Source organism: Mesoplodon bidens (genome assembly GCF_964165515.1).
Source record: "Mesoplodon bidens genome assembly, chromosome: 19".
In the NCBI taxonomy this organism is placed as follows: domain Eukaryota; kingdom Metazoa; phylum Chordata; class Mammalia; order Artiodactyla; family Ziphiidae; genus Mesoplodon; species Mesoplodon bidens.
In genome coordinates, this window is record NC_138179.1 from 5,663,405 (window position 1) to 5,677,148 (window position 13,744).

Here is a 13,744-nt window from a genome sequence, read left to right on the forward strand (position 1 = left end):
ACTCTAGGTCTATCCACCTCATTACAAATAGCTCAGTTTCGTTTCTTTTTATGGCTGAGTAATATTCCATTGTATATATGTGCCACATCTTCTTTATCCATTCATCCGATGATGGACACTTAGGTTGTTTCCAACTCCGGGCTATTGTGAATAGAGCTGCAATGAACATTTTGGTACATGTCTCTTTTTGAATTATGGTTTTCTCAGGGTATATGCCCAGTAGTGGGATTGCTGGGTCATATGGTAGTTCTATTTGTAGTTTTTTAAGGAACCTCCATACCGTTCTCCATAGTGGCTGTACCAATTCATATTCCCACCAGCAGTGCAAGAGTGTTCCCTTTTCTCCACACCCTCTCCAGCATTTATTGTTTCTAGATTTCTTGATGATGGCCATTCTGACTGGTGTGAGATGATATCTCATTGTAGTTTTGATTTGCATTTCTCTAATGATTAATGATGTTGAGCATTCTTTCATGTGTTTGTTGGCAGTCTGTATATCTTCTTTGGAGAAATGCCTATTTAAGTCTTCTGCCCATTTTTGGATTGGGTTGTCTGTTTTTTTGCTATTGAGCTGCATGAGCTGTTTATAAATTTTGGAGATTAATCCTTTGTCAGTTGCTTCATTTGCAAATATTTTCTCCCATTCTGAGGGTTGTCTTTTGGTCTTCTTTATGGTTTCCTTTGCTGTGCAAAAGCTTTGAAGTTTCATTAGGTCCCATTTGTTTATCTTTGTTTTTATTTCCATTTCTCTAGGAGGTGGGTCCAAAAGGATCTTGCTGTGATTTATGTCATAGAGTGTTCTACCTATGTTTTCCTCTAAGAGTTTGATAGTTTCTGGCCTTACATTTAAGTCTTTAATCCATTTTGAGCTTATTTTTGTGTATGGTGCTAGGGAATGATCTAATCTCAAACTTTTACATGTCCCTGTCCAGTTTTCCCAGCACCACTTATTGAAGAGGCTGTCCTTTCTCCACTGTACATTCCTGCCTCCTTTATCAAAGATAAGTTGGCCATATGTGCATGGGTTTATCTCTGGGCTTTCTATCCTGATCCACTGATCTATCTTTCTGTTTTTATGCCAGTACCAGACTGTCTTAATTACTGTAGCTTTGTAGTATAGTCTGAAGTCAGGGAGCCTGATTCCTCCAGCTCCGTTTTTCGTTCTCAAGATTGCTTTAGCTATTCGGGGCCTTTTGTTTTTCCAAACAAATTTTGAAATTTTTTGTTCTAGTTCTGTGAAAAATGCCAGTGGTAGTTTGATAGGGATTGCATTGAATCTGTAGATTGCTTTCGGTAGTAGAGTCATTTTCACAATATTGATTCTTCCAATCCAGGAGCATGGTATATCTCTCCATCTATTTGTATCATCTTTAATTTCTTTCATCAGTGTCTTATAGTTTTCTGCATACAGGTCTTTTGTCTCCTTAGGTAGGTTTATTCCTAGATATTTTATTCTTTTTGTTGCGATGGTAAATGGGAGTGTTTTCTTGATTTCATTTTCAGATTTTTCATCATTAGTGTACAGGAATGCCAGAGATTTCTGTACATTAATTTTATATCCTGCTACTTTACCAAATTCATTGATTAGCTCTAGTAGTTTTTCGGTAGCATCTTTAGGATTCTCTATGTATAGTATCATGTCATCTGCAAACAGTGACAGCTTTACTTCTTCTTTTCCAATTTGGATTCCTTTTATTTCCTTTTCTTCTCTGATTGCTGTGGCTAAAACTTCCAAAACTATGTTGAATAAGAGTGGTGAGAGTGGGCAGCCTTGTCTTGTTCCTGATCTTAGTGGAAATGGTTTCAGTTTTTCACCATTGAGGACAATGTTGGCTGTGGGTTTGTCATATATGGCCTTTATTATGTTGAGGAAAGATCCCTCTATACCTACTTTCTGCAGGGTTTTTATCATAAATGGGTGTTGAATTTTGTCGAAAGCTTTCTCTGCATCTATTGAGATGATCATATGGTTTTTCTCCTTCAACTTGTTAATATGGTGTATTACATTGATTGATTTGCGTATATTGAAGAATCCTTGCATTCCTGGGATAAACCCCACTTGATCATGGTGTATGATCCTTTTAATGTGCTCTTGGATTCTGTTTGCTAGTATTTTGTTGAGGATTTTTGCATCTATGTTCATCAGTGATATTGGCCTGTAGTTTTCTTTCTTTGTGACATCCTTGCCTGGTTTTGGTATCAAGGTGATGTCGGCCTCGTAGAATGAGTTTGGGAGTGTTCCTCCCTCTGCTATATTTTGGAAGAGTTTGAGAAGGATAGGTGTTAGCTCTTCTCTAAATGTTTGATAGAATTCACCTGTGAAGCCATCTGGTCCTGGGCTTTTGTTTGATGGAAGATTTTTAATCACAGTTTCAATTTCAGTGCTTGTGATTGGTCTAGAATAAGCTTTTGTAAATAAATATTTTTAAAGAGGTAAGAAATAGTACTCTTTTGTTTGAAATACAAAGCTTCATAACCAGTTGGTAACTATATTATTTTATATGATGTTTATGGCATGTTTCTTTTAATATATAAAATCTGAGGGATTCTTTCCTAACTGGTAGATTCACTGCAAGGATTGATTATATTTATCAAAATAAATATACATTCAGCTTTTAAGTAGACACTAGTACATAAAGCAGAATATCCCCATATTGCTTACAAAAGGAATATATAGAATTTATTTCCATTCTGCTGGTGTGTATAAAAACATTTCTTTGGATCTGAAGTGTGTTAATTTATACCTTTACACTGCCTTTGTCCCATCTTACAAATTCAAAACCTTATTGGAATAGAATCATAGAATTAGAATTTTAAACCTGGAAGAGACTTTAGAGTTATTTTATTTCAATTTCTTAATTTTTCTATTGAGGAATTAAAATCCAGAGAATTTAAGAGTCTTTTTTCAGGTTACCCAGCTAGAATTAGAACCTGGCTTTCTAACTCCTTATATTTATGCTATAACCTGTCTCCAACAAGTTAGTTGAATAGCAATTAAATAAGTTGGCAGAAACTTTAGGTCTTGCTTGTGTTTATGTCCAGGCTTCAAAGTCAATAGTGATCCCTAATTATTCTTCATCACTTAAAAAAATTCTTGCAGGCACATTAGGTGAAAGTAATGCTAAGGGATTCTCCTATGACTTGGTCCTGTTATGAAATCTAAAGAAATCAGTGCTCATCTAGAGCAAAAGACATGAACATACTCAGTACTGAAGTTTTCCTTCTTTGTGCTCCACTAATTATGATAATGATTTGAGTAGTTCCATAATGATTGTCTTAGTCTATTTGGGCTGCTTTAACAAATTACCATAGACTGGAAGGCTTATAAACAACAGAAATTTATTTCTTACATTTCTGGAGGCTGGGAAGTCCAAGATCAAAGCCCGGGCAGATTTGGTATCTAGTGAGGGCATGCTTTCTGGCTTATAGATAATTGTCTTATCCTTGTGTCCTCACCTGGTGGAAGGGGCAAGGGAGCTCTCATGGGTCTCTTTTTCAGAAGGGCACTAATCTCATTCATGAGGGCTCCACCCTCATCCCCTAATTACCTCCCGAAGGTTCCACCTCCAAATACCATTACATTGGGGATTAGAATTTCAACATATGAATCTGGGTGGGGGAGGGACAAACTTTCAGTCTGTAACAATGATTTCACATCCGCCTCATCCTTAAATACTGCTCCCAGATATACTGTGTGGCTTTTTAAAGGACTAATTCAGGAAAATACTGATTAAAATAAAATAATATAAACATTGATAAGTACTGAACTGTTCAAGGTCACTAGGATACAACTGTATTTTTATAATTCAAAATCTTCCACCAAGCATGTTTTGGGTTGTGGTTATTTCTGAAATAGAATTGAGGAATCGAGACTGACCTACTCAGATAAATAGTCTGAGGATAAAGATGACACTAGCCAATATGAGCAGCAGGGAAGAAGAGTCAGAACATTTATGAATCTGAGTTTTATTTTGTGTGTCTGAAGAACTATTGTTAGCTTAAAGCAAGACCCTGTGCTTTGTTTACAGAGTTCAGTGTATGAAGTTTAATAGAGCTGGATTTCTGCTTCACAATACATAACACTGAAAAAGTCAGTATACACAGAAATCCAAATATGCATTCATGTATTCATTGACAAATAGCTTTAATGAAGTGGAATATTTTTTCTTTTTTGTGTGTGTGCTTGTGGGATCCTAATTCCCTGACCAGGGATTGAACCCAGGCCCTCACCTGGGCCCTCGGAAATGAGAGCAAGGAGTCCCAACCATGGGACCACCAGGGAATTGCCGTGAAGTGGAATTTTTTAATGTATGTGACTAAATTTAAAAATTAAAACTAAGCAGGGAATTCCCTGGTGGCGCAGTAGTTAAGAGCCGCCTGCCAATGCAGGGGACATGGGTTCGATCCCACATGCCATGGAGCAACTAAGCCCATGTGCCACAACTACTGAGCCTGCGCTCTAGAGCCTGCAAGCCGCAACTACTGAAGCCAGTGTGTCACAACTATTGAAGCCTGTGCGCCTAGAGCCCATGCTCCACAAGAGAAGCCACCGCAATGAGAAGCCCACGCACTTCAATGAAGAGTAGCCCCCGCTCACTGCAACTAGAGAAAGCCCGCGTGCAGGAATGAAGACCCAACACAGCCAAAAATTAATTAATTAATTAATTAAAAATAAATAAATAAAATTTAAAACTAACCAGACCCCAATGATATCTCAACATTGTTCAAAAGGTGTTTATGCATATAGGTTATATATGACTTAGACATAAACTAAAGATTTTATTTTTATCTATGACTATATAAAGTCTGTACTTGTATTCCCAAAACAAGAAAGTAACAAATTGGTATGTGTGAAAACGTATTTCCTTTTGTTTGCAGGATGTGAATTGCTTGAAGATAGGAATGGTAATAAGCACTTAGAAATATCTGTTAATATAAGTAAACAGCAAAAGAGTGTTCTTGGACTATATTTGAAGGGCCTTAACAAGATTAATTTGATTTTAAAAGAGCCAGTCCCCCAAAATGACACATACTGCAAAAGTTAAAAAATTTCTAATCATACTCTTCTTCAGCAATGCTCTCAACATAGTAACATTTGTAATCCCAGTTCCCCAGATTGCCTTGATTACTGGCCATCCTCTGATATTTGCTATGTAATACATTTGCCAAACTTTAAAACTCTAAAACCTGCTGTATAGGGATCTTTCAAGTATTGTATGAGAAATGATGAAAGAAAGCAGTTTGCTATGTTATTATCATGTTAGTTTCTCTCGGTAGTTCTCTTAGAAATGACAAGCTTTAATGATAAGCTTTTATTTGAGTTGATCAAATATTCTCTGATGTGAATGTTTTAAAATATATTTGCAATTCTGATTTTTCAGAAATAATCACTTTCAATCAGAGTCAAAACCATAAGAACTTATTCATGCTAAGTGTTGTAGCTTTTTGACATGTAGGAATAACTGATGTGGGTGAGGTGTCTAGCTTGATGTTTTATCTCTAGCTATTCGTCAGCTAATCCTCCTCCCTACTTCACTGAAAATATTTTCATTCTGTCTGACAAAAAGTAAAAAATTGCATTAACTGTGACTAAAAATGTATTGCAGATGACACATTAATGAGACTAATGGTTCTTGCCTTATTCTCTAAAGTTTTCACATTCTTACCTTTGGTGAACCGAGATCCAGATAGTTTAATAATTATACAAAAGATATCCTTTCTGGGGGGAACTCTTGGGAACAAGGTTGCAATAAAGGTTTTCAGATTTTTTTAAACATAAATTTTAAAACAGCAAAGGAACCAAGTAAATGTTATAACTATATACTAAAAGTCCACTTGGGCAAAATATCTGGATGTGTCCAGTTAATCAAAATAAAGCGTGATGAAAGGTAAAGACAAGCAATGCTGACAAAGAGTTTGGGTCTATGAAGGAAGATTTTGACTCATCAAGAAAAATTCGGTTAACTTAGCATGAAAGGAGAAATGGTAATATTGTTTATAAAGCATTTGGATTTCAAGGGACGCCATCAATTTATTTCATAATTGTTAAAGGGTAGTAACTTTCAAAATTTTTTCATCATAATCAGGATTCAGTATATACTTACTTAATATATATCTAGAATACTTAGCTTTACCTCATGCACCTTATTCTATTTCCTTTTTTTAAAAAACATGCTGCTCACAATTCATAAATTGATTTACCCACTAATGGATCATAATCTACAATTTGAAGAATACTGATGAATGATAAGATAAACAGAATTTTCTAAGTTTTTTATTTTGCCTTGGGGACTTGGAACGTAAACATTTTAATTTTATCTTTCTAAACCACTCACTTTCTTGGTCCCACCTAAACCTTGTTATCACAAAAATTGCACCAGCTCCAAATTCATACACACCAGTATCCTGTTCTCAGACTACAACACTCCATCCTTTTAGGTTATATGCCCAAGTACTACCACTACCATTACAATTCTTTTTTTTTTTTTAATATTTCTATAGTGTTATTTATTTTATTTTTTGGCTGCATTGGGTCTTTGTTGCTGCACGCGGACTTTCTTTGGTTGCGACAAGTGGGGCCTGCTCTTCGTTGCGGTGCGTAGGCTTCTCATTGCGGTGGCTTCTCTTGTTGTGCCGCACGGGCCCTAGAGCGCGCGGGCTTCAGTAGTTGGGGCTCACAGTCTCTAGAGCGCAGGCTCAGTAGTTGTGGCGCACAGGCTTAGCTGCTCCGCGGCATGTGGGATCTTCCCCAACCAGGACTTGAACTTGTGTCCCCAGCATTGGCAGGCAGATTCCCAACCACTGCGCCACCAGGGAAGTCCGGCATAAAAGTTTTAAATTTTGATGTAGTTCAGTTTAACTCTTTTTTACTTTTGCTGCTTGTATTTTTGGTGTCATACTTAGGAAAGCCATTGCCTAATCCAAGGTCATGAGGTTTTACTGCTGTGTTTTCTTTTAAGATTTTTATAGTTTTAGCTCTTATAATTAGGTCTGTGATCCATTTTGAGTAAATTTTTGTATATGGTGTAAGGAAAGACACTAACTTGATTATTTTGTGTGTGGATATCCAGTTGTCCCAGCACCATTTGCAGAAAGTACTATTTTTTTCCCCCATTGAATTGTCTTGGCACCCAGTCAGTGATGATTTATTTACATGTTATTAAATTCAATATCTAATTTTTCCCTTATCTTGTTTGACTTCTCAGTAGTATTGACACAGTTGACCATTCTGTTCTTCAAATATTCTACTCTCTTGGTTCACCTTTTACTTATCTTGCTGTGTCTTTTCAGTATTTATAGGTTCCTTACCTTCCACCAAGCTTCTCAGTGTTGGGTTTTCAGTTATTATGGCTGTGTAACAAATTAGCACAGAACTTAGTGGCATAAAACAATCATTTATGATGCTCATAGTTTCTTTGGGCCAGGAATTAAGACTGGGCAAAGCAGGGTCAGCTTATCTCTGTTCCAGGATGTCTGGGGCCTCAGGCTAGGACTGGTATCATCTGAAGGCCTTTGCCATTACATGTCAAGCAGTTGATAATAGCCATTGACTGGGAGCCTCAGCTGACACCCACATGAACCTGTCCATGTCCCAGGGGGAGGGGAATGGCAGAGGAAGGGGAGGAGAAGGAGAAGGAGAAAAGGGAGGAAGAGAGAGGAGGAGAGAAGAGAAAGCCAAGGGGAAGTCATGGAGTCTTTTATGACCAAATCCCAGAAGTCACACAGCATCACTCTTGCCACTTTTTTTTTTTCATCAAAGTCTCATTCACATTCAAAGAAGGGAAAACAGATTCAGCCTCTTCATTTGGAACGGTAAAGTTCTTAAAGAGCATGTAGGACCAGAAATATTGCTGTGACCTTTTTTAGAAAAACAATCTGCCACCGTCTGTTCTGGCCGCACAATTCACATCCTTCCCACATGCAAAAAAATCACTCACCCTTCCCACAAAGTCTCCCAAAGTTTCATCCCTTAATGGCATCAGGCTCAGGCTTGAGGTTCAGGATCTCAGTGAGGTCAGGTCCAGGTGAGATTCCTTGGGTATAATTTCTTGATGACAACTCCTTGAATATAGTTCCATTTGATTTGAAAACTTGGGGACTAAAGAGGCATATTATCTACCCCCTTCCCCACTACTACCCAACATACAATGCGTATGTTGGGAAGGTACTTACTATTCCAAAAGGGGGAAAATAGGAGGCACATAGAAGTCACTGGTCCATAGTAGTTCTCTTTTTATGTTTTTTCTATGTGATCTATTTCCATAGTTAAAAAAAAAATTTTTTTTTTTTGGCCACGGTTTGCAGCTTGTGGGATCTTAGTCCCCCCCCAGGGATGGAACCCCTGCCCCCTGCAGTGGAGTCCTAACCACTGGACCACCAGGGAATTCCCCTCTATTTCCATAGTTTTAAATACTATCCATACATTCATGACTTCCAAATTTCCTAACATCTCTGAGCTCCACACTAAAATATATAATTAGACATCTGACACCTTCACAAGGATATCTCACAGATTTTTCCAACTTAACATGGCTAAAATGAATTCTTATTTTCTACTTTACCCTTTTCCTCTACAAATCTGTCTTTTCCTGGTGTCTCCATCTAGGTGAATGATGCCACCATTCACCGAGTTGCTGAGGCCAAAACCTAGGACTCAGGCTCATTCTTTTCTGTCTCTCACCTCTACATACAGGAATCAGCAAGTTCTATATTTTCTCTCTCCAAAATCACTTTTTTCTTAATCTCACCTGGATCACAACAGTCTCCTTATTGGTCACCCTCCTTCATTCCTGCTGCCGTCCAATTTTCTGTGACACAGCAGTCAAAGTAATATTTTAATTAATATGTCTGGTTATGACACTGTCTAGCTCACAATCTTCAATTACTTCCCCCTGCATTTTGAGTAAAAGATCCATATAACTGGCCTGTTCCTGTTCCTCTGACCTTATTCCTCACTACTTTCCCCCTTACCCACTATACTTTATCTTCTTTGGGCTTCTTCCGGTTCCTCAAACATACCAAGCTTTCAGAAAGAGCCTGTATACATGCTGTTTTCTCTGTCTGGAATATTCTCCCCCAGCTTCCCGCTCCCACATAACTGCGTCCTTCTCATCCGTTGAGGTATGGCATTCCTGACTATTCTAAGCAGGTACTTCCCTTTAATACTTTCTATACTATTTGTTGCCTTTATAAAACGTATCGCAATTTTCAGTTATATCCTGTTTACTTATTCATCATGTCTCCCTAACCAGATTGTAAGCCTCCCCAGGTCAGGGGCCATATCTGTGTGATTCACCAGTGTATACCCAGTGCCTAGGCAGACTGCCTACCATATAATCTGCTCTCAACAAATATGCAGTGACTATTGTTTAAAGGTATAATTTTGTTTTGAGACAGTGTTAACAATTAAGTCATTAGTAATCATGTACAATGTGATGGTCCCTGATTCTGACTGAAACAACCTTTCATTTTCTCTTTCAGTAACTGCCCTTCCTTTCTGGCTGCTGCTTTAGCCAGAGCCACATCAGACCAAGTCCTGCAGAGTGATCTCTCTGCACATTATATTCCAAAGGAAACCGACGGCACAGAAGGGACTGTGGGTAAGTACTTTTCTGCATTATTTGTTCTAAAATATTAAAATCTTCTCCTGTGTCGTGATTCACAGAGAATGTCTACAGAATACTATATCTAATTATGTTTACCCACTGGTTGATTTTATAGCAGTAGCAAGAGAAAAAAAAGCAAAAAAAATTTTTTCAAACTAATCAAGAAAAGTAGGGAAAAGAGGGAAAAATACAGGCATATTTTGAAACCATATGAAGGTAACTTGAGTGAGAGATGATCATAACAGTATGTTATCATAAATAATATCTAGATAAATGGAGAGAGTAAATGAGAAATGTGAAGCCACAACAGAAAAGATGAGTAAGTGAGGGCAAGGAGAGTTTGAGCAAAACCTGTTTTCAAATTTCAGCTTGTCTTTAAGAAGTCAAGTAAAAAAATCATATATACAAATTCAAGAAATCAGTTGTAACAGAACTTCTTATTAATCATATTAAATTTTATATCTACCAATAAGTAAATAAGCTCTTTATGACAATTATGTAATGTGATTTAATTGCCTGGATCATTGTACATCTTTTTTCCAGGTAAATTATGAGGCTTTATTTATTAACGAAGGCATGTTTATTAATGACATATTTGACAGACTAAAAAAATACCAATTTTTATAAAAATTAGGGAATGGCTACTCAGAATTGTTGGGAATTTTAATATTTCACTCTGTTTGTTCTATTTTAAGCATTTGCCTTTAAACATGGTGCAGAAGGAACAAAGCATATATTAATGAATCAGGACAGCTAGATTCCAGAGAATGTGAGGCATATATAAAAATAAACATTCCTATTCTTCCTTTATCTCTCTAGATAATTTTTGATAGAAAATTGGCAAAGAAGGAATTCCTCTGCTTGTTTTTACTGAGACTAATTGATTCACTTGGAACCAAACTGTTCCAGAGTCAAGTTGGATGGAATTCCTGCTACAAAGCATTGGTCTTTCCTCTTGTACTGATGCATGAAGTAAAAGCCCTATAATGAAAAGATGAGGGAGATTAAATTCTGCTTCACTGCAGCCAGGGTGATGGCTGACTCAGCTCCAGCTCAGTACAGTGACATTAACGACTGATGAGTAATTTACAGCTGTGAGGGGGTGGACTGCTACTTTGGACAATTTTCTCTTTTTCGCACCCTTTTTAATTTAATTTTATTTTTCCATTTCAAGCAGCAATTATTTATATACTGATGTTCTTATACCACTTCCTGCAGGAGAATACTTAACGTAGCAAGATGGAAGTGTTGCCCTACGTGCCTACTTCGGAAGAATTTTCTGAACCCCCATAAGATAGCAAAAGTGAAATTAAGGATTTTTCTTTTGGTGGATATCATTGGTCATTCAGATTTCATATTTTTCCAAGAGACTACCCAGTAATGTCTCCATGCCACTGCTGTGATTCAGAATGATCTATTATAGTTCCAAACTATTTGCACGTCCTTCATCTGTTTAACCCAAATCCCTCAGTGTGAACTGCACTGAGGAGAATCTCTACAGGGCATATTGTGTTTGGCCATACATCAGAGTGGGGAATGAGCAGACTCAATAAGGCCTGCTGTCATTGTCTTAAAGGCACTGAAGTCCCCACTGAAACGCCCTTTGACTTTTCTCTTAGGTGTTTCCAAAAACAGACTTAAAGAAGAAAAATCCTTACCTTAAAGTTCTTTTCATGTTTATGTCATCCCTAACAGAATGTTTGTTAAACAACCTTGCATTTCTGTTGGCAGACATAACTCCTGTCCAGACAACCTAAAATCAATTTAAAATATCCCAATGTAAAAATTAAAAACAAGAAGGTGAAAATGATCACTAATACAGAGGATATTAAAAGAAATTACGAAAACTTTGTGAAAATAAATTTGAAAACCTGGGTATTTTCTAGAAATATACAAGTTAACAAAACTTTACCTAAGAAGAAAGAAATGGAGAAGATTGTCAAAAAGGACAAAAGGAGTAGGTGATTCTACAGGTGAACATTTTCAAACAAAGACAGATAATTCCATTGCTTTTTAAAATGAATTATCCAGTTGCATAGGGAAAGAAGGAAAATTTGCACAGCATAACACTGATACCAAAACTTGCCTAAGACAAAACTAAAATAAGGAATGAGAGATAAGTCTTAGTAATCAATGTAAAAAATATTAAGTGAAATATTTGTATATTGAGTACAACAATTCCTTTAATGAGTATTTTATTGAGGGCTCACTATAGCTTAGCACTGTACTGGGGAAACAGCAGTGGAAAAAAACAAAAATATTGGGACATATATTACATAATTTGTATATTAATAGGTCAAAAGAAAAAAACAGAATAATCTCTAAGGATGCCCAAAGAAGCATTTGATAAACTTCAATATTCATTCCTAATTTTTAAAATACACTTAATAGAGTAGAACTAGATGGATACATCTTGGACATTGTAGGACCAAATTTGGCTCAAACCAAAAATCTAGCAGGTATGCTTAAAGTATATACTAAAGAATTTTTTAGTTGCAAGTGACTGCTGGCTTCAGCAAAACAGATTATTTCAGGTAAGGGCTACACAGCTAGATTCAAGGCTTCATATGATGTCATAAAGACCTGGCATTTCTCCAACTCTCAGCTGTACTCTTTTTCATCTTGATTTTATTTTCAGGCTCTGTGGGATGGTAAAATGGCTGCTAGGAGCACCAGGTCTTCATCTGCCCAGGTTCAAAACAAGCAGGAAAATAAGAGTAACTTTACTCAGTTGCTCTTACGTAAATCACAGGATTCATTGTAATCAGCCCAGCTTGGGTTATTTCCCTTTCCCGAACGAATAACTATGGCCAGAGGAATGTGGTCCCTAATTGGCTAGACCTGAATAATGTTTTACCCCTAGATGCACATGGACTGAAAGTGGAGAAGGAAATGTTCCTGGCAGAAGGAGGAATGTTTGCTAGGTGGCAAATAGCACATTAAAACAAAGTTCTGACTCAGAGCAGCAAATAAATAAAATAACTAGGAATAAATTCAGTAAGAAATAAGAAGGACCTATGTTAAAACTCTATTGAGCAACATAAAAAGGATTTAAATTTATGAAACAATATAACTTGTTCCTGAATAAGACTTAATATGAAAAAGAAGTCAGTTTTTTCCCAAATAACTCTGTAAATGCAATATGATCCCAAACACAATGGCAACATAGTTCCCCCTCAAACTTTGACAAAATAATTAGTTCACCTGGAAGAATAAACATGTCAAACTACCCAAGTGACATCTTTTAAAGTTAAGAATAATAGGAAAATTAGTCCTCCTTATATTAAAGCACGTTATAAAGTTATAGTAATTTTTAAAGAATGGCATCATTGTAGAAACAGTTGGAGAGATCAGTGAAGAAGAATTAACAACCAAGAAGCATACAAATATTTTAATATTTTAGTGGTTATTTATATAGGTTTGCTTATTCATTTATTTAATCAACATCTTATGAGCTCCTGCTATCTGCTAGGTACTGTACTATGACTAATCCAGGACAATTAAGACACAGTCTCTATCTGCAATCTAATTTGGGAAAAGTGCAGCATGGGTGTGAGTCAGATAGGCTCACTCACAGATAGACTCACATAGACTCACAGGCAGTACTCATTGAGAATGGTATTGCCTGTTTGTGAAATGTTCCAGAGACATAGAATGTAGCAAATAGTCAATAAATGTTATCCATTGTTTAAAAATGTGGTAAGAGCTATAATAGATGGTGTGAACAAAGACAGATCTAGTGGTTTACTAAATATTAGAGAAAGCTGGTATTGCTTCCCTTGACCAATTTAATCTGTCTATACCAGGGCTGTCCAGTAGACAGCACAATGATGGAAATGTTCTCTACCTGCATTGTCCAATGTGGTAGCCAGTGGCCATATATAGTTACTGAGTACTTGAAATATAGCTAATGTGACTAAAAAACTGAATTTTAAATTTTATGTAATTTTAGTTAATTTAAAGTTAAATAGCCACATGTAGCTAGTAAGCTACCCGATTGGACAGTAGAGGTATATATACTAAGAGTAATATAAACAGTAATAATCAAACCAAAGTATGATATAATGTTTTATATTATTTGGGAATCTGGGAACTATCCTGGTAGTTAGTATAAGTTATTTGTTTCACCCCACCCCATG

The 13,744-nt window shown here is 36.6% G+C and overlaps 1 protein-coding gene across 1 annotated transcript in view; it reads left to right on the top strand.

Moving 5' to 3' along the window:
* The window catches only part of PPM1E (protein phosphatase, Mg2+/Mn2+ dependent 1E), a 175,971-nt gene that overhangs the window by 141,744 nt on the left and 20,483 nt on the right, over nt 1-13,744 (top strand). Inside the window, exon 2 of the mRNA XM_081218686.1 lies at nt 9,481-9,599. Coding sequence (XP_081074812.1) covers nt 9,481-9,599 — 119 coding nt within the window. The remainder of the gene's footprint in view (nt 1-9,480; nt 9,600-13,744) is intronic.